General features: G+C 37.8%; 1 protein-coding gene across 1 annotated transcript in view; it reads right to left on the reverse strand.

Moving 5' to 3' along the window:
• Positions 1-11,945: 11,945 nt before the first annotated feature.
• LOC113127861 (leucine-rich repeat and fibronectin type-III domain-containing protein 2) overlaps positions 11,946-22,491 on the reverse strand; it is an 83,188-nt gene continuing 72,642 nt past the window's right edge. Inside the window, exons 3-4 of the mRNA XM_026302738.1 lie at positions 18,722-20,118; positions 11,946-12,936 (exon numbers count right to left, since the gene is read on the reverse strand). Coding sequence (XP_026158523.1) covers positions 11,946-12,936; positions 18,722-20,097 — 2,367 coding nt within the window. The 5' untranslated portion in view covers positions 20,098-20,118. The remainder of the gene's footprint in view (positions 12,937-18,721; positions 20,119-22,491) is intronic.

The following is a 22,491-nucleotide window of genomic DNA, read 5'->3' on the forward strand; positions in this document are numbered from 1 at the left end:
TACATCACTTAAAAAAATCAAATATCATTGCATTACTCTATACATGGCTGCTGTAGCTAAATGCTGCAGGTTAATGATGTGAAGAACAGCTCTAAAACAGAATATGGAACTGCAGTGTGTGTGTTAATACATTTATTTCTTTATTTCTTTGCCACACCACAAGACAAACTGTGTTATTGCATCTAGTAATTTTTTTCATTGGTGCTCATGTGTCTGCATACAGAAATGGATCATTAGTTATTGTTTGCTCTTCTGTCATTAAATCTCAGTGTTTCCCTTCAGGGAAGCCATACACATTAAGACTTTAACTTCAGTTATGATCTAAATGTGCCTGATTTGAAGAATCAAGAAAGGCCAGTGTTAGTGTTCTCTGTCCACAGAAGCAGAGAGCAGTAATTACACAAAAAGAATACGTTTGAAACAAGAGATGTCGATCATTCAGGCTTGGCTGGGAAATTATTTAAAAGATAGAAAGGTTGTAATTAGGGTTGGGCAATATGGAAAAAAAATCTTATCATGATCATTTTTTTTCATGTCAGTTGATATATACCACGATTTAAACCAAAGCACTATTTCAGTGGAACTTAAAGGCCTTTTACTTCTAAGTGACATGTAAAGATATGAGATTAATTTTTATTTAAATATTATTTATTTTCTTCTAAAAATTTAATTTTATTAAAGCTTTCACATTTTACAGAAGAACAGAAAATAAAGTCTTTGGTCACTTCTAAATAAATAAATTAGGTCTGTTGTCGTGCAGCAAGTGTCACTTTTGTTTTAAGGGACCACCACAGTCTGGGACTGTGAAGTCTTGCATTTTATGTGCTCCAGAGGATGGCACTGCCTTAGGTGGTAAAGAGGTTAGTGGTATTACTTGTTTTTAGTGGAACATTCATATATTTTTGTCAGATATAAATCTCTGTTTTGCAGCGCATGCTACATGCTGTTTTTTGTCATCTTTTCTTTAATCAGGCCCCACTCCTGACGTACTGGCTTACAAAGTGACAGCAGCCCAAACATTAACATGTGAGCTGCTGCTGGCTGCTCCTCCTCGCTCTGTGCTGTGTGTGTCAATCTGACTGATGTGCTCAAATTCTCCTCCAGCCACATGATTGGCTCAGGGCAGCACTATTTTCATTATTACTGGCTGTATCAAAACGATCACTGAATGAGTTGTTAGAGCAAAGTTATATCTCAAATAGGTGGTAAACTTAAACATGTGCTAAACTTGCTATTCAGTTTTTTTTTTCTGCTGCGTGATTGGCTGAAAGACCTGTCCATATCGAATAAAAAATGGCCAACTTTTAACATTGAGATCGACCTTAATTTTATTGCAACGCAACATAAAATTTGATATTTTTCACAGCCCCAGTTGCAATGCCTTGGCATAGACCAACCACATAATAACTAAAAAATGTAGCTTTGGTGAAAACAAAAGGCATGTGTTGTGCATTCCTTTTTATTTTAATTTTATAAATTAAATGTATTTTTGTCTGTGACTTGTAAACTATTAAAATTAAAATTGAAATCCATCCATTGATTTTCTGCTACCTATCCAGAGTCAGCCCACAGTTTCAGCAGGTTCAGCAAGGTAATCTTTCCCTCTCCCCAGCAACACTTTCCAGCTCCTCCAGGAGACCCTGATGTGAACCATTGCTCCTTCATATCAAGAGGAGACAGCTGATTGGATGATGCCTCTTTGATACCTTCCACTGGAGCTTTTCTGTGCACAATTCAATGCAATTTAACTCATTTAAATGTATATTTCAAAGGTAGTGTAACCATGATATATGTGTAGGTAATGTACCACTTTGGAACAAAATTAGTGAAGCTGTTTCTTCATCATGACTACATTTAGCGGCTGTCTCATTTAGTTATATTGGATGACAAACTAAATTATGAAGGTTTTGATTAATCAAAACTAATATTTGTATATTACAGGGAGGGTTACTGAGAAAAAAAAAATTAACCTATCCTTAGATGTTAGTCCAAGTAATTTATAGTGAATCGAACTGTCAGTTCAAATTCTGGTCTTCAAATATTATATGTACAATTACTGCATCTGGCCTGATTATAAATGATACTATGAAATATAGTATACCTGTACAAGCAGGGAAATCACATCACACATAAAAACAAAGAAGAGACTACACAGCATAAATGTGTCTGATCTTACCCGAGCACTACAAAGACACTGGTTTGAATTCATTTCCCTGCTCATTTTCCTCTTTGGGAAATATGCGAAAATGTCAGAATAAATCTGAATCTTCACCGGTCTCAGTTCAATTTCCTCACTGGTAAAAGCAAACAAAATAGATATGACCAGAGGATGACTGCTTACCTGGCAGATAGGCCTGAGAAAATATCATTTCAGTTAATATAATTTGTGGATGGAGCTTATTTCCTGGCCCATTTACAACTTGAAAGTGTGCCATAAAATATTCATAATGCTTGTTGTTGAGAAAGAAAATTTCCCTCCTCAATTACACAGGCAATTTTTATGCATGAGATTTGCAAATAAGTTTACTGCATATCCTTGCTACAGTTGGTCACAATGATTCAGTCCCATTCATTATTCCAGCCAGCTGGGTGACATGGAGGTGGATGCCCGTTGCACTGGGAACGGGAGAAAAATAGTTCAAGGTTACACACACTTTCTCCACTCTATTTACTGAATGACATTTACCCAATGTTTTTACAAAGGGGTGAACTGAGGCAAGATGATGGGATGCATCATGTCGTGCTTCAGATATACCGCTGAGCTACATTATACTGTGTTCGCATGAATCAATACATAACATTATTTTCCCTTTCAATAAAACCTCACATAATATTTTATTTTTGACCTTGAGGTTTGGCAGATTATCATGCTCTCTGACCTCACAGTTGGGCGCTTTAACACGAAGCGTTCACTGTCACATCACAAAATCAACAAGCTGAAAACACAATCCTGACATACCATATAAACCCATAAGTCATTTAGGGTAATGTGTGAATTGTTTAATGTTTCTGCTGTTATATTTACTAGCTGTTTGCTAACAAACATTGCTGTTTTGTGCTTGGCAAGTAGCACACACTGGATTTATCAGTCTTTTTTTAAAAAAATAAAAAATAAGGCTCACTGTTGTTGCAAATTGGGTTGAAAAAAGTACACAGAATGGACTCAGTACACAGCCTTAGGTGAACTGTGCAATCTGTTGCCCCGTTTACAGATAACTTCTTTCAGTGCATAGTAATCTGATCCATAGTTGATATTAAAATATTGATAAGTGCAACTTTAAGTAAAAAAGCAGAAACACTTCATTGCTATTGTTGCTAATACTGCTGCCACACAGACATTTTAATCTAAAACAAGTCAAAGATTTTTTTTTTATCTCTCCTTCTTTCAACAAAAAAAAAAAACAAACTGGTATCCCACTGTGCAACATTGCCTCACTGAGTTACTTGTAATTGTGTTTGAAAAGGAAAAGCATGAAATTAAAAAGCAAGTCAGTGTTCAAGTCACTGTGACTCAAAAATGTTCAACAGAATCTAATCGTTTCAGCCATGCATGGCTAGAATTAAATTTTTACTTTTATTTTATCTTCCCTGGGTACGCTCAGTAAATACTGTTGCTTAGATTCTTATAATCACTTGTCAAGTAATGTATTAGGTAAGAAATAAGGTAAGTATTTATAGGTTGATTTGGCAGGTGCATGAGTGCAACACAGAAAAGATAAACTTTAAAAGCTTGTACACAAACTTTAATTCATCAAAATGTGTGTTTGCTGATAAGTGTATTTGACAGTAAATCTATTTTTCAGGTTTATGGAGATAAGAGTTTTCATGTTGCCTGTTAGTGACTGTTGGCAGTGGACAAAGCAATCAACAGGAGACAGAGGTGATTTCAGGGCCAAATCTCTCATCACATAGAGGGTTGAATAAAAGGTCAAGCTCAAAATATTGCAGTAGTTCATGAGCCTGGACATAGGTTTCAGGAGGAGAAACAAGAAGCTGGAGGCTGTGAAAGAAGAATCACTTGAGGTGCAAAGGTGTCGATCCAACATGAGACATGCAATGATTGGATCTTTAAAAACTGAACATCTCCCTGCAGGGAGAGTTCAGGGGAGCTAAGGCATAATTGAGATGCATTACAGGAGGGAAAGTGGATCAGTCACTATTAAAGAAATCACTTCACTTCTTCACAACATCATATTTTAGATGATTAATATAACGGCATAAGGGTGGTGAAAATGTATGTAACATAAAATGAATACTATGCAAAATCTTTATAAAATGTCCCTGCAAATGGAATAAGATTTTACTTGAGTATTTTTATTTTCTGCTATTTCATATTTTCTGTTATACTTCACCACAACTCAGTGGATATTGCTTCACCTCAAACAAATTACAATCCAATACTAATTACAATGATAATAACAAATGATAATAAAACTGTCTGAAAGGCCCACTCTGCATTTAAGATAGTTGACATTGTTGTGCTTAGAGAAATAGCAATTCCCTAAACTTTGTCATTTTAAACTTCTTTTCCCACTGTATATTTGCTCTTATGCTACTTCTTGAAATATGTAAAAGATGTCCGGTCTTAACCCTGATCTCCATGGTTTTATAGCGATGTTTTGATATTTTTAAGTTTTGTTTGTTTTTTGAAAACCCTATTGTACATTTACTTAAAGCTCCTCTAATTTGTCACCAATCATTGCATGTTGTATTGTATAACCCAGGTATATTTACACATCCAAAAGACAAGAAGCAACATGGGCATTATCAAGTTTTACTTCTGACGGCCTGGTGGATTTAATTCCAATATTCCATCCTCTTTTAGTGTTGTTTCCTAACTACCAATTCCAGATAAACATGCAGCTGATCCATATCAGTTAGTTTTGTTTGCTGTTTTACTGAATTCAGCTGCCTGTTACTGCTGGAGGCAACACTTATGAGAGAAGTCAGACAGAATACAGAAAACAGTAAACGTGTCTGTTATATACCAAAATCAAAAAGATGAAAGACACTAAAACACTGAAGTGAAATAAAGAACACTGGACTCACATCTTCATTAGATTCGAAATATTGATTAGTGCAGTTTTAATTCAAGTTTTAAATGTTTTACTTCATTTTACCATTTTTTTTTTTATTATAACATGAAAATCTTTTACTCCCAGCATGGTAAACAAATTTGTACAATAGCTAAAATCACTGCACTACTATGCATTCACAATGCCAGACATGAATTCATCAGGATTGGAAATATATTGTCAGTTAAAAATATGTGACACCCTTAGGAAGAAATATCATAAATGACAGTTAATATAATGTGGTGATGTGATTACATTTTCTAGCCACCCAGAAGAGCATTTTATTGCATTCTGACACATTATTATACTATCCAGTAAATATCACTTAATTCGTTGGTACAGGTAGAAAGAAAGAGTGACAGTGATTGAGATACTTATTAACACTGAGAGGATCCTAACTCTGAGTAAAACCAAAATAAAGTCTGACAGGTTCAAATCTCACTCTACAGCCGTCTTGTAGAACCTCTCCTTGCAGGCATTACTAAAAATCAGGTTATTAATAAAGGATCCATTTCAGGTAACAGATAAAGTTTGCTTTCATGGAGCATTCTTGTAATCTATACCCACTTTTATTGATAATATGAGAGTCTACCCATGGAAACTTTTTGTCATGACCTCCGATATTGTCTGTTTTATCTCCATAAAAAGATAAACTACGCTGCTGCAGGTCATGCATAAAAGATGATGGATAGACATACTGCAGGGCTGTGACTGTGCAAAAGCTGCTTTAAAAGTGAGAGCAAAAAAAAAAGAAGTACTTCACAAAATCTAAAAGGGGTTAGTGCCCTGCAAAATAAAACTTTGTAGTAGTTGTTGGATTGAAGCACTGACAGTGAAGGTCAGAGATAAGAGAGGAGCAAGATAATTACTATGAATGTTCCCAGTAGGCAGTGCAGTCAAATCAACAATGATAGTCAACAAATCTGCTGTTTTTTCTGTCTGTATCAAGCTTCTGTTGTTAACAAACAAGTGTTTATTTCTGTTTGTCCAAGCAGACAGAAAATCAAACCAGTTATTTCACTCAAGTAGTGACACATAATCTGTATGTGTTGGCACATGTGCAACAGTCCTGTCATATTAGTTGCCTCATGCCAAAAAATGGCTCAGGGCTTTGTTTGCTCTCCTCCATGGAGTTTAACTTTGAACAACTTTCGTGTTTGCAGCCATGCTGCCTGCCACGCTCTAAAGGTGGCAGTGTTGATCCGGGCTAAAATCTAAAATACTGGATGAATTACCACAAAATGTGGTGGGGATATTTACAGTTGTATGTTACCAAATTTGGTGTTTTCCCAACTTTTCCTCTACTACTACTTTTGTTTGTAGTGAAATAGCTCAACAACTACTAGCTGTATTTGTCCTGATATATGGTACACATGGTGCCGAGAGGATGAATTTGAATTTTCCCTTAGCACCACTAACAAGTCAAAATATCTCACTGTTTAAAGTTTGGTGCTGACATTCATGATTCCCAGAGGATGAATCTAAAACTTAATCTAGTGATTGCATGACTTTGCCTCCAACCCCGCATAAGATTCACTTTTTGGTTTTTAGTGACACGTGACATATCACCAAAACTGAACTGTTCAGCATAAACCTTGGTACAGACAGTCATGAAACCTACCAAATTTAGTGATGCTTTTACAATATCATACAGCACAATCTCCAGGTCAAAATGTAACTTTATCCAGAACTTTGGTCATGACAAAATACCTAGAAAACTCTCTCAACTCTACAGCTTTCTGTTTATTTCAAATTAGTAAATGCTAATATAGTAACATTATTTACACTGAGCTCATGAACATGGTAAACTTCATACCCAAATATAACCTTATGGCACTGATACTATCAATACAAACTCTTTCCTAAGGCTATTTACTAAGGATTTGCAGAAATACTTTGGTGCCACACAGTCAAATTGCACTTGTCCTTATTTACTGAAGAACTGCACTGAGATTTGTGCTAGTAAGAAGAAAATAAAAGAAAACCAGCACTGTGGAAAACTGCAATATGTAGTTTGAGGCATTCCTGTTCAGAGGTGCAAGATCTGGGACAAGGGAATAGAGGTTTATACAAATACTGTTGCTGCGGCACCTGTTTTTTCCACTGCTGATTAACTGCTGTGGCAGGCAAAATTTCATTTGAAATGTAAAGTCTGGGCAAAGCAGGTGTAAAGCCCACTTCACAGCTTTAGCAGATGCACATGGAGGAAGAGTCAGGGCAAAACAGTGAGTGTGAGAGAAATGTGTCATAAAGACATGCTACATTCAGCACCACACGACGAGACCGACAACAATGCGACAATCTGCTTTTCCCCCCTCACGATTCAGCTTTTTGTTTTGATATGCCAGCAACACTTACAAATCTAGTATTTTTGCTTTGGTTGACAGAAAGAATCAAGTGAAGGTTGAGGTTAAACGTTTTGCTGTAAATGTGTCACATTGATTTTAATGACATATTCAATCACTGATCTTTTTATTCATTTGAAAACTTGAGAGTGTGTTAACTTATATTTAAATCAGAGCCAATCCCAGCTGACACTGGATGAGAGGTGAGGTACATCATGGACAAATCACGTCTATCACAGGGCCGATTCATAAAGACAGACAAACACTCACGTTCACACCTATGGGCAATTTACCAATTAACCTAACCCCAAACTGCATGTATCTGGACTGTGGGAGGAAGCCAGAGTACCTGGAGAAAAAACACGCAGACACAGAGACAACATGCAAACTCCACACAGAAAGGTAGCCACTGCATCACTGCAATGCTAAATGTGCATTTGCAATTCCAAAAATGTCTTCCTTTCTACCAAGCTGAGCAGCAGAAAACAGGTCTTACTTAGCAGGCTGGTTTTGTAAAATATAGAATTAATAGCTAAATTAAAACATTATGTTGACTCAAAATTTTGCATCCTTGACAGTCATTTCCAACAGGCTTAGTATGCATCTTAGTCCTGTATAAAGCTTATACTTTGAATGACATATTTTATGAATAGGCAAATAGTCAACTTTGGTTAAGGTGCATATTTGCACGTTGTTTTACTGTCCATTTAGAAGCATTTTCAGAGTAAGGTGAGTTTATCTGACCTATTCACACACAAAACACTTAGAGGATCTAATCACTGCTGTGAAAGTTGCTGCAAATCAGGCAACTCTCAGATGACTTTAATTTGTCTTTTCAAAGAGTATATTTGCATTGATTTCAATATCTTTTCTCTATTGACAGCACAAAGCCTGATAATGACAACTTTTCTGCAGCCAGTTGTCATGCCCGTCCGTATCACTGTCTTATCATGCAGTGCCTGGCCCTTGTGGAGACTGTATTTACTTTGTGCTGCTGTAAGCACCTTTCCTGACAGATTATATGAATTAAGGCCTTATTACGGGCTCTGGCCAGGAGCTCCATGTACCGGTGATTTGTATTAAGGGCAGCACTGAGGTGAGTCAGCAGCAACTGGCCTGATTACAGCAGCTGGACCTCGGGAGAAAACCCTTGGCTCATCCATGGTAAACAAAGACAGCAAGAGGGAAGGACACTCCATTAACTACTTTGTACTTTGTGGGTGGGAACAGTGGGGCAACACTTTGACCTCACAAGGATGAGGGCTAAAGCAATTAGTAATGTAATCCAAGGCACATAAAATACACTGTGTGCTGTAGCTGCAAGAAGAGAAAACACAGAAAGCCAGTTTGGTTCATAGGAATTAATCAGTATTTTATATTATTTTGTAGCAAAATGTTTTCACACAGAAACTTTTTTTTATTCTTGATTTTGTATTAGAACCTCAGGTGCGAATCATGACTATGTTGAGTCAAGTATACAATTAAACTGTATCATTAGTTAGCAAGTGGAAGGAATGTCACACGATGCAACAAGAAAGCAGGAGATTAAAGGGTCAGTTCACCAAAGATTAAAAAATATATATTTTTCATTTAGCTGTAATAGCATCTACTTATGCAGATTGCTTTTTCTTATTTGTCCAGGTTTTCTGGTGTGCACCTTTAAGATAACTGCCTCCACCAAGATGAGTTTGTGCTGCAACATGAAAACTTTAAAATAATTTTTGGTCACTCTGGATAACCCAATGGCCAGAAAGTTTCACAGTAATCCTTTTCTATCAGAGAAATGGCATCAAAATGTGGTAATGCTTTAATTTATGAGTTCATAATTTACAACAAATTTTCTAAGAGGTATGCTGAAAACAACTGTTTGACACTAGCTATGTGTAAAAGAAGAGTTCTCAGCATTATGCAAATTAATTGTTAATTCCAGGAGGTGTTTACTGCTACTGCTAAAACCATAGTTTTACAGAATTAATATATTAATATTAATATTTATTATACACCCCATATGTTACAATGAAATTAATGGGAATCTGTTAAACAAAGTGTTAACAAAACAGTTGACATCGCTTAATTTATTTAATGGATTTTCTGAATACATCTGTCCCCATTGCAGGAGTGGATGATGCAAACAAACTCTTTTCTCATGTCACTGAAAATTGTGATATCAATAGGTATTGTGGTATAGTCATTTTCTAGATAATCTACTGAAAAACTACCTTGAAAGGACTGTCTTTCTCTGATTTATTATTTTAAATACAGTGTTTAAAATGTCTCATCCTTGACCAAAATTTATTTGCTATAACCACAATCCCATATCATATGTGCTATGCACAGTTATTGTAAAAAGGCATTTTTAAAGCACTGGTCATAACTCAAGGTTTTAAGAAGATGTTTGATGTTGATATGGATATCTACTGTTGGTAGATTTGCACACCAAAAAAACATCCAATAAAGCCATCCTAATCATTAGCTTGCTATGGACTAATACATCGAGACATGTTAAAAGGATGGCTGTCATGATTAAAAACAGTAGGGCAAAATCATTTGACAAATTCATTTTTTCTCAAGATATCGATCCCTGTGTTGTGCAACTCTACTTAATGTCACTGGAATGGAGACAGGAGGAGCATAAGACATCTCAAAACCTGGGTAAATAAAAGCATGACATGGTTAGATACCACTAGAGGTATCTCACAAAAATATATATTTTTTTTTTTTTAATTTGAATGAGCTGTCCCTTTTAAGAGCCCATCCTCCACTTTCCTCTTATAGTATCATGTAAAATTCCACTGAGCCAATTAACAATGACAAGTCAGTACACCACAGTAAAACACCTTCTCACTGTTTGCTTCACATGAAAGTAAAAGTACTACTGCACAATTCCCCTCTTTACATTCTCACACAGTTATTGTACAAAAAAAATGCCAATATACAGAAAGGTACATCTAGGGAAGAAAATAATAATAAAAAAATATGACCACCCTACACCTTGAAATGTGGCAGAGACCCATTGAAATATTGTGAAAGGCATCAAAATGTGTTGGGATGTTGCAGTTTCTCACTAATCTGACTAGCCACTAATTCAAAGTATTTTACTGTAATGTACAGTCCTGTATGAAATATGAAAGATAAATGATTGCTCAGATGAATTGAACCAACAAAAGTTCATGCAATTTGGTGTTGGAACCTTAAAAGTTATTTTTCTCCTATTCCTCCCCTAAAAGTCCTCTCCTAAACAGCATAATGACCCTTATCAAGCTAATAAACGTCGATTTGGACTCATTCCACCATTTAACCTGACTAAACAAGTAATTGTTGTACTCTCTTGTTTGTGTTGCCTAAAGACAATTACAGCCACAGAACACAGCCCACTGTGGCTTTAGGCAAACGATTAAGTGGGCCTGATGGATTTCAAAGACCATTCACGTCTGGCTGCTGTAATATCTGCTGATAAGATCTGACACCATACCCTGAGGGGAGAACTCTGTTTACACCAATGGCCTTTAGCCTACAGGGACCACTGTTTCTAGCACTAACCATTTGGGAGCGTATCACAGCATTCAATTGGACATTTTGCCACAGCAGGACTTCAACCTGAGCTTGGAAACACACTTGATTTAAAAGGGTGGAGCCGAAATTATTATTTCAAGCAGCTGTGAACAAGTAAGGAACTTTTTGAGTTCTTTCTGATTAATCTTGTGCATTTGGGTTTTGCTCCATTACCATTAACTTTTATATATAAATAACCTCATATGATACATAACCTGAGGTAGAAATACAAGACTGGCTTCAAGTGGTTTAGTGGTATTGGAATCTAGAGCATGGGACCAAACTGTTGTCAATTTGGAACTGAAATTTGACAGAAAGTACTGATAAGGGATCTGAAATGTCTGTATTTGAAGGGATAGTGTTGCTTCTCTTTGCATGTTTGATCATGGTTCACTGACAAGTACAACCTAATTACTGAGTTCTGCCTCTGCCTGCTGATGAATCATCTCAAATAATAAATAGTAAAAATGATAGAAAACCCCAGATGAAAATAAAAATGACTTTGTTTTAATTTTCTATTCACCTCTGGTCCTTCGCTCTACTGTTGCAGAAGTCCACAACATTGTGATGCACATCCAGTTCACCACAGTTGAAGCAAATCCTCTTCATTTGAGAAAGACATAGTAAATCCACTTTGACTTTTTCATCTTTCTTCTCATCTCTTACATGCCCTGTGGATTGAGGACTATTCCATACAAGTCGTTATTCTGCACAATCCAAGATTCCATGTTGTGTCAAATGGGAACATTTTTCACATACAGTTAGAAACTGTCAGAGTTGAGATCATGGCCAAGAATCAATTTGAGTGTCATTTTGCACATAGTTATTTATAGAGTATCCACATGGATGAACTTCATGCAATACCCAAAGGCAGTTTCCCTCTTGAACATCCTTCCCGCTGCACTCACCTACCTATAGTTCCTGATATATATTTGTTGTTTGTCCATTGAACCCACAAATAGACCAACTGGACTCAAACAGTGCTCTCCATTACCCACTCAGAGCTCTCGAAAGTGGGCTTCTCATCCTCACTGTCATCATACTGCAGCAGCATGCCATTAACGGACAGACTACGTTTAGTCCAGATGTTACTGATCCTGCGAGGGTAGCTGCTGCGACACTGTGTGACCCCCACGTGACCCATGTCAAACGAGTGGCTCCTCTTGGGTTTACTCTCCTGGGGCAGCCCTAGAAGACGTCCCAACATGGTTGTAGACTCAGCTCTTCCTAGCAGCGGTTCTTTATCAGATGGAGGTGCCACAGCCACTGTCATCATTGCACTGGAAGTGGTGGAGGGGCCAGAAGTCCCTTGATGGTCCCTTGCTACCCCTCGTAGCTCCAGTGAGGTAAAGGCCCCTAAAAGGTGGTCCAGGTTTGGCCGTGCTTTGGTCCCATGCCCATGCCTCCTGAACTTGCTGCTTGGCAAAGTGCTGCATTGGCTGCTCTGCATACTGTAGCGATCAGCAGACCCTCTTGCTGCTTGGCTGTCTAACGAGTTGGAGGATGAGGATGATGAGGAGAGGCTACTCTGGAGGGATCCACACTTGAACTCTACCATTTCCTCACGCATAACCACCACTGTGGACTTGACCTGTGGTGGGGCACCATTGAACCTATTCAACCCCCCATTGGTCTGCGAGTATGTGTTACTCACAGTGGGTAATTTATTAGTCTGGATGCTACTGGTCACCTTATAGCGCACCATGAGGATGATGATGAACACCAGCAATGTGGCAACAATGATGCCTCCAATGACCAAGATCATGGTGCCACCCAGGAAGCCACTGTGAAGGGACTGGCACTGAGTGTAGTCCTCCCTGGTAATGAACTGGACACAGCCGACAATGTTAGTGGCAGTAAGAGTGGTGGCAGTGTCATCCCAGATGGCCAAGACACACAGGTCATACTGCATCCCTGGGACAAGATTGGTGACTACAAACGCTCTGTTAGTCATGGGAATCATCCTGAAAACAGACACAGGGACAAACAGAATTAAAAAATAAACATTTTGCTATAGGAATTCAAGACAGGGTTAGAAAATGTTAAGTGTTAAAAGTAACTCTGGTTCAGTCTGTTATGTTGAGGCAGATCAAAGAAACAGACAAAAAGAATGCTAAATAGCTATTTATATTCACAGAGTAGTTCAGAGAGATGACTTTGCTGGTCTCAATATCCCATTTAATCTGCATGAAACAATAGTAATGAGGTAAGTATTCAATGGCCACTTACGGAATATTGTTTTAGTTAAATTTAATTTCTTGTACATTCCATTTAGCACACATTAAGTAGTTTCAAGTCTCTTCCAGATGTTTAAACATGACTGATTAACTAAGCCTCATTGCTTTGGACTGAAATTGAAAGACAATGCTGTGGTATGTTAATTATTCAAGATGGACTGAATCATTGAAATCCAGTAAGAACTTTTGGTTTTTGTTGTGTAAACATTCAGCTTTTATCCATCAAACTCAACTGTCTAGAAAGTAGATCAGACAGAGGCCTATAATTAGTAAGTACTGGAGTTGTCACGTTACTGCATGATCGACAGAGATTTAAATATCTCTGACAATCTTTAAATAGTCCTTTCCTTAGTTATATGAAAGGTCCTGCTATCAAACGCTCTAGCTATCCATTGGGAAAGTATTCAATTAATGTCGTTTGTCTTGACGTGCAGTTTCTTGCAGTGCTTGACTAGTCAAACATGCTGCAATTAAATTTTGAAACCTTACATCTGTCAATTTGTAAATGCTGTGTTTTAAAGAAATTTGATCAATGTTGTCACTGTTGTAACTCTTGCTGACATGCACTCCATGTGCTTTGTCAAGTGTAATTAATTCCACTGACCACATATCTTCACAACAGAATCAAATATCATTGAAAGGTCAACTAAATTGGACAAGTTGCACTAGCTCTTTTGTCCAGTGCCAATGTAGGAAGCAGGTAGCCTGGTGAGTCTGCAGACTCACTCCAATCTTAGTGAAAGAATGTGGATCTGGAGCCCCTGCCATAGTGAGTCTTTTCCTCCAGCCTCAAATGAGCTGGGCCAATCACAGCCATTTATCTGCAATGGGGCAACAACAGTCATTCACTAGCATCTCTACTCTATTGCATGCATCTTATCCTTTGTTTCTTTGATTGGTTTATTCTGTGTCCATTGAAATCAATCTCAGCTGAAGAGATTCCGGACTAATTCTTTGTATAGAATAGGAAAATAGTTTGTCTGGCTGCCCAGTCTAGGAAGTGTGAGCACTATACGTTGTAATGGAAAGAGTCAGGGTGTTGAAGTTGGGGTCCAGTGTGTAGCACATCTAATTTTCATTCAGGTCAGAGTTTGTGTCCCGTCACAGACCGAGACTAAGGTTTGTGTTTTTATTTATAAATATGATGTTTCTCTAACCACAGACTGGGCTTACACTTCTGTTATAAAAGGCTGTACTTACGGTGGCTAAATGCAACACGTGCTCTTGCTCCACCAAAGCTGTAACAGACATCTAGCCAAATTATTATAGCATTCTACCACTGCTCCATACAAACAAATCAGTGTAGAGAAAAGCCACTGATCAGTGGTAGCCTTCTATTCAGTAACAAGATATACTGAAATAGTGATTCAAGGTGACTGGATGTAACTCCAGTTCAATATGTATGACCCAACATCGCTCTATGAACTCAACAATGTAAACTATCATAAACAAGCATGTGTCACATGTGTAGCATTGGTATGTGGATATGTACAGGAGAAATCTAACAGTTAGCTAAAAAAGAAAACCTACCTACCTACACTTCAGGTATTTAGAGTGGGCTCCCATTTAGCCTTTGTGTCAACACAAAGTCCAGCTTTAACAAAGAGTTTTGCAAACTCAAATGCAAACCACACACAAACAAATCATAACATCCTACAGCCGGTTTTATGTTATCTCTCGCTAACACTAACTATACTGCTCTTCCCAAGAGCACTGAATAGTAATCAACCAAATACTATATATCAGCATTTTCCAACCAGGGGTACTTGTCCCCTAGAGGGTACATCTTGAGCTGCCAGACAGAGAAACAGATAAGTCTAAATAAAAAGATAAACGTAATCCACTGGCAAATGGCTCATCATCTGCTACTCCTCCTTGTGCAAAAATGTTGGGAGCCACTATATACAATCATAAGCTATAAAACATGCAGCAATAATCAATAGCTGTGTACTGTACACTCATATGGCTAGAAAAGGGCCCTTGAAGACTCATGACCAGATTGGTAATATCTTTAATAGATTCCACAGCCCTTTATCTATTGTTGGCTTGCTATTCTCCTATATGCATCCAAAACTTTGATTCCTGTGAAGAGCTTCCACCACAGGGCACAGACACCAGTGGGGCTGCAGTCCATTGTTCATCCTTAATTGCCTTTTTCCATAACCAGGAAGAAGCTGTGCTGCCTCATGTGTTTCAGAGAACTCATGAAATCTTTCTCCTCCCCCATGTAGCTCTGATTGATTTTTAATCATGCCATTGCTTCGGTGCAGGCAGTACCCTGGGGGAACTGTGTTAGCAATCTAGGCAATGAAGTCATATCAATATTAATTCAAAAACAGTAGTTGGCCTCCCTTTGCAAGTTATCTTTTCCTTCCAGCTAAAGCTAATTTGTTTTGTGACATGCAAAAGGATTGCACATGCAGTATTATGTAAGAGCACATCAATCTGTTGCTTTAGATCATTTCTAAGCTGTGGATAAACTACTGTACATTCCATGTACAACAATGAAAAAGTAGAAACTACTTCAAACATGCTGCTGAATCCATTAATAGTTACCAGCTGAGCAGTGAGGATAAAATGCTACCATAACTCATTATAATATCAGTGAAAATTAAATTAACCAAGTGAAAAAAAATAATAGGAAGTAATGTGTGCATCCTTTAAAATTCTCAAACTAGCATTCAGAACAAATAGAAATAGCCTATACGTCATGGTGCTTTTCCACATCATCAAGACTAAATGTAAGAACGATCGCTTTTCTGGGAAATGATTATATTTGCTGCAAATTGAATGAATTGAATTAAGTGAATGAGTTTATAAAGCACACACTAGTGTTATATCTGCAATTTTATGGACATGAAAGAAAATTCATAAAACATTTATTTTAACCATGGGTGACTCCATCCAGTGTTTCCATCAGCAGGAAAATAAAATGCTATTGAAATCCCTATTGTTCTCGTTTCTCTGGCATGACAAGCTGGCACAGTTTGGTGGATTTGCAGGGATGATAATCTGCATTCACAGTGTTTGAATAAAGTAATATCTTTTTTCGATACTGTGTACAGTTCTAATCTCACATTTTTAGCCAATAACCAGCCTTTTTTACTTTCCCATATTTTGTCAATTAAAGGGCTAGCTGGAATGCACACTACTGGTTCACTGTGAATAATAAATTACTGGATGAGGTACTGCTGCTGCCATCAAATGTCATGGTTTGAGGAGGCATAAAGCTGAGATAATACACCTATTAAGTGCTAACCACAACAGGCCACTTTACCAATTCACACTGTTCAGATGCTGTAAATAGCATCGTTAGTAGTCTAAAAGTAGCGATTCTCTGAAGGGAGTTTACAGTATCCAACAAAACTGAGTACACTCCCAGTGCACTCACTACATTTGCATCATGTTACAGTAGCTGTATTGTCTTTAACTTGGAGATTAGTTTATATATTATATATTATTATTATTATATATATATTATATATATTATATTATATATATTATATTAAATATTTTGATTTTATGTAGTGTATAATTAAAAACAAACAGGTTTCGACATACTACATTGAAAATACAGGCCCCACAGTACAACCTCAATGCAACTAAACTGATTACCTGTGATCACTACAACTAAGATGATTTCCGGGTTAAGTCTAATTAAATAAAATAGGTTGTAAAAGAACCAAGGACACAACAGATTTCTCAATTTTGGTCTGACTTGTCTAATCCATGCATTTCTCCACATGGCTAAACAATAGATTGTAATATTTTATGATCAGATCAGAGAGGAGGGTACAGGAGCTGAAAGACAGTTGTGCAGATGTTAGGAGGTATAGGAAAAGCCATACTTCCAATAGAAGAAGGTGTGCTGATCACAGTGACACCAGATACACTTCATTATGTAACTTATTTACATTATGTAAATAGATAGACTAGTGTTTCTGACTTTTATTTCTGAAAACTGGCGTTTCGCTGACTGATTCCTCAACAAATGGTGTCCAAGAAGAAAACCATTCCTCAAAAAATGGCACAAAACTGCAAGACTAAACTTCGCCAAATAGCCTGAAAGAAAGCCTGATGAATATTGGCAGTGGAATGGACATGACCAGGCCTACCATAGTACTGCATAATGCCGACAGTGACACAAGGAGGTGTGAGCGTGCTGATATGGGGCTGGATTGTAAAAGGTGTAGGGGTAGTAAGGGTTGGAGTTTATAGATTACACTATGCAAAATACTGAATGAACTAATGATCTGAGTTGTCAGATAAGAAAAAGACTGACTAATGAATGGTAACTTTTTTTGGTGGTAGTAGGCCATGTAAGTGGCATTTATTTGACTCTGTATGTGAACACTGTTGAAGTCCTAAACTGCCACGCGTGCAGATTTATGTGAAATGTGAGCCTATATGTGTGTGCATATAAGAGTAACAATAACACAAATTGTGTGCCAGTCAAATCACTTAGTTCCCTTGAAAACTGCTTGGAGACAAACTGTTTGGCTTGAGCTGAAGTTTCATTATAAAAGTTCAACAAATTTGAAGCTTTCTTGTTTCCACTGAAAAATCTAATTTGGTTTGTTCACATATCTGTGCAAAGATCAGATCTGAGTCACTTCAAGGGAAAAATAAATCAAAATTGGGCTCCTGTAGTGGGTAATTTAAATGTAGCACATTACAGAGTTTCAAATTAAGCCTTCATTCTTCTGGGGCCAAAAAACACATACAATTCTATTAAATGGACAGGATTTGTAATTAATTAACTTTTTAGTGAGACTAATCAGGGGTGTAGTCAGTTTTATTGTATACCAAAAGGGCACTGAACCACTGGAACCCAAGGGCATACAGGATTGAAAAAGAGCATGATACTGCACATGGTGATACCAGAGAGCTATCAGACAAAATGTATTCTACAAATTCACATACAGGACCGAAAAATTGATCCACCGTCCAGTATATTTGGTCCTTTCTAATATTTTTTTCCTAAATTGATTTTATTTTAAAGGCAGAGACTGTTTTTCTGTATTTTCAGCTCAATTATCTTGCTTGAATGTCACTGCTTTCACTGTGTTATTTGACATAGGAAATTGATTTCACAGAGCCCAGAGATCTGCAGCTGCAGCCTCTCTGCTTATACTTTATGGACTTGAGCTGCTTAAGAAGGATACATTAAAATGAGGGTCTATAATCCTTTTTCTTCTCGGATTTCTAATTAATGGTTCTGGGCAAGGATTTCACTTAGGGTTTCTTAAAAATATGAAAAGCAGCAACCTCACCAATTATCAATGTGGGGATAAAAAATAAAAATCCCATAAAGGATTAGGAAAAAAATTATGTGGATCCCCAGTAACACTTCAAAGAAATCGACTGTCTTAAGAGCTCCCCCAGCAAACAATTAGCAATTGACTCAGGAAGCTGAACTCTGATTATTTTGAAGTTAAAGATTATACCTCAGGCTTAATTAACAGTCGCATCTCCTAATTAGATGTAATCAAGTTTCATTCATCAATCTTACCTGTAAATGAGGACTTCATCCTCGGAACAATTGTACTGAAGCTGATACATTTTGACCTTTGGGGTCGATTTACTAACAGTCCACTTGACTAGAGCAGAAACGGCAGTCACTTCTGATACAGACACCACCTTCTCTGGAAGAGGTTTAGGCTCTCCTTTGCTGATCTTGGTAGAGCTAGTTATGTCTGAAAGCCCTGTCTTGGACTGTGTGGTACGGTTTGTACCATTACTCAGATGGGGAAGCTGAATGATTGATAGCTCAATGGAGGCTGTAGATTCCCCAGCAGCATTAGCAGCTATGCAAGTAAAAGTGCCATAATCCTTGGATGTGGTGATTGTTATGTCCAGGGTGCCATTTTCATATACTGTTGCACGGGAGGAGTTGCTGATCAAACGGTCATCAGGAGTAACCCAATGCACAGTAGGCATTGGATCACCAACAGCTTTGCAGCGTAAGCTAGCTGTTTGGCCCTCCAGCACTAGCAATTTGTGGGTATGTTGTGTAATCAAAGGAGGCTCACAAACAAACTCCTCCTCTCGAACAGACCAAAAGTAGCGTCCCTTTAGACTTGCAGGAGAAGCACAGGTCTCCATATCATCCTCACGTTCCAGCCTTCGAAGCCAAAGCACCTCACAGTTGCAGTGCAATGGGTTTCCACCAAAGCTTAGAGAGAGTAGAGGTGTATAAGGAGTGCTCATCACTACATTGCTCTGGGAGCGTGCAAAGATGGGATCTGGAGGAAGCTTCTGCAGACGGTTGGAGGTTAGGTCCAAGCGTGCCAGTTTGTCCAGATCTGTGAAAGTCCCCTCAGCAATAAAGGAGATGAGATTATGATCCAGACTCATCTGATGAAGGTTGACCATCTTGCGGATGGCTTCCCAAGGCACGCTGCGCAAGTTATTATAAGACAAATCCAGATCCTCCAATGTCAATAACAAGTCGTCAAAGGCGGATTTGGATATCTGACTCAGCTGATTGTTGTTGAGGATCAGGTGCTGCAGGTTGATCAGACCTCGGAGGTCATCTGGTCCCAGTTCAGTCAACCGGTTACTGTCGAGGTGCAATGATCTCAGGGTCTCCAGGTCAATGAAAGAGAAAGGCTGGATTGCGCTAATGGTGTTGCGAGACAAAGTTAAATCCACCAGTCCTGTCATGTTGGCAAAGTCCTGAGTGGTGATCTTAAGTATGAAGTTGCCACCCAGCCGGAGCTCCACAGTTCGCCGGTCGATGTCTGGTGGAACAAAGAGCAGGCCTTTGGAGGGGCACAGAGTCCCCAGAGATTCCGAGAGATTCTGGCAGACACAGTATTTGGGACATGCACGGACCATTGTAACTGCAGTTCCCAAAAGCAAGAGACTGAAGACCACTTTGTCCATGTTAGTTCATACAAAAGGGACCTACAAAAACAAAAGAAAACATAGTATCAGTTTAACTTAAACTTTTACTAAGATTTTTATTTTACTACTTCACAAGCAGCATTTGATGCCTCACTTCATTCGTACAATAAAATAATTCTTACACACAGAGAACTTTTCACTTACTCATCCATCTTTCTCAAAAAAAAAGAAGAAAGAAAACAGCTGTCGCCTTTAACACACATCAGAAAAATTCCAAAGCAGTACTTAGACCATGTAGGCAAAAACTGCTCACTTGATGAGTTGGTCTGATTATCATCCTTGAGGATTTTTCACATTAATATTCTCTATTTTAACATTCATTTGCATGTATTTTGCATTTCAAATCCTGTGGTAGAATTCACATGAGGATTGTCTGAATGAAGCTTAGGATTAAACAGTGCTAAGAAGCTATTTTTAATGAGGCACATCTTTATAAGCTGTCATTATAGATATACTGACCTGCATGCAGTGGAAACTAGTTTAGGTGTAGGGCATGTGCATGTATATGCCCTAAGCAATGCACAAATTCCTCATTGGAATGAGGTTTGGAGGACTGAAGTGGCTTTTCATGTCTGTGCTGTATGACCACTGTCTACCTCTTTGTGCAGCTCTCTTTATCTTGTATGTCTGTCTTTACCCCTTTGTCTGATTTGTTCCCTTTCCTCTCATCATCTCTGTACCAGTTTGGCAAAAGACAACACAGATTGAAAAAAATATTCCTCAAACAGGAGGTGCTAGACTCCTCCGACTTGGCTGACAAAATCGGCTATGTGAGAGTCATGGGAGCCATCACACCTGTCTGACTCCTCCAAAGTGGATGGTCACACTTGGCTTCATCCAAAGCGTTTACTTCCTCCTCATTTGTATCATGAATTCCTAATACATTCCAAACATAAAAATCAATGTGAATCATGTTCAGCAAAATGCATTAATGGAAACACTGCATTCAAAAGCTGTAGAATCTCTGATGTTCAGTGTATTGTATGAAGTGCAAAAGCAACAACCACCCCTGCCCCCAAGAATCCACTGATCATATATTAAATTTATTCAGCATTACAACAAACTTTATTTTTGTCAAATAACTGCAAACTTGAAGATGCCTCTTGTTCTAACCCAATCAGACCTAATCCCTACAAGGCATCATGGTGATAGCTGTCATTGACATTTTCTCTAATGGACTCATTTTAATGGCATCTAGAAGCATAGACTGAAAAGCCCTGCAAACCCAAACACAACTTCCTTTTTTATTTTGTTTTGATTTTGATTTTATTTTTCTAAAAAGTCAGTTGTGGTGGGAGATCATTTTCAAAATACAAATTTGCAGAAATGCACATAGTGCTTGATGGAGTTAGCTGAAAAGTTCAGTATATCTTATAATCTTGCAGCAGCTTCCCATTAAAATGTAAGTATTGTGGTTACTTGGAAGAGAAAACCAGGGTGATGAGAGAGGCAGAGATGACCTTTTAGGGATAGAAGAGGTTCAGTCACAAAGAGAACCATGGATGATATTTGAGGTCCACATCCACTTACTCTTGGCCTTTACATTCACCTGCAATGCCATCTACAGTAGGGTAAAGATGCTGCTGAAATACCAAGACACATACTGTATAGTCTATGCAGTTCCACAGTGATGACATATATAACTGTGAAAGTCTCCTTCATCTCTGTGGAAAATACTGGGCCATTAATTTCATTTAATGCAGTTTAATGTAAGTACTGCTTATATCAATTATCTATAACATGTAATATGTATATATTGAAATATTTAGCTTATATACTCCTTGTTATGCCCTATGCCCTCCCATAACCCTGAATGTTCTAGGATGAGCAGTAGATAATGGATGTGTGGATATTACTTGCATGTTCTAAGTTTATCACTTAGAGTATACACTAAAGCCATCCCCAAGACAAAACATGTCTAACCCTAGTTCAGCAACTAGGGTTAGACACAAATCTGTGTTACAAGAGTAATAACTGGATTAAACATGTTAAATACTATACTACCTACACTTGAAATGCCAATGGAGCAATGCAAAAACTAAAAGGGACTAGGAATATATCATTATGTGTAATATCATTTTGTGTGGTTTCTGACTACTGTAGAATTTTAATTGTCTGGTCATGAGTGCTGATTAAGACTAATATCAATGCTGTGCAGCTCTTTTTTGAATGAAAACTCCAGAGAAACATGACCTTCCTTACAAATCCCTGATTTAAGGTCCTGGTCATGTTTTCACCACAATTCTTTTACTTTTGAATTAACTACATGCTGAATAATAGAGGTGATTTAAACAGAGCTTTACCACACAATAAAACCTGATTCATTAAAAAAGGGATTCATTGCATTAGTGTTATATACTTCAGTGTAGACAA

Source organism: Mastacembelus armatus, chromosome 22 (assembly GCF_900324485.2).
Source record: "Mastacembelus armatus chromosome 22, fMasArm1.2, whole genome shotgun sequence".
In the NCBI taxonomy this organism is placed as follows: Eukaryota; Metazoa; Chordata; class Actinopteri; order Synbranchiformes; family Mastacembelidae; genus Mastacembelus; species Mastacembelus armatus.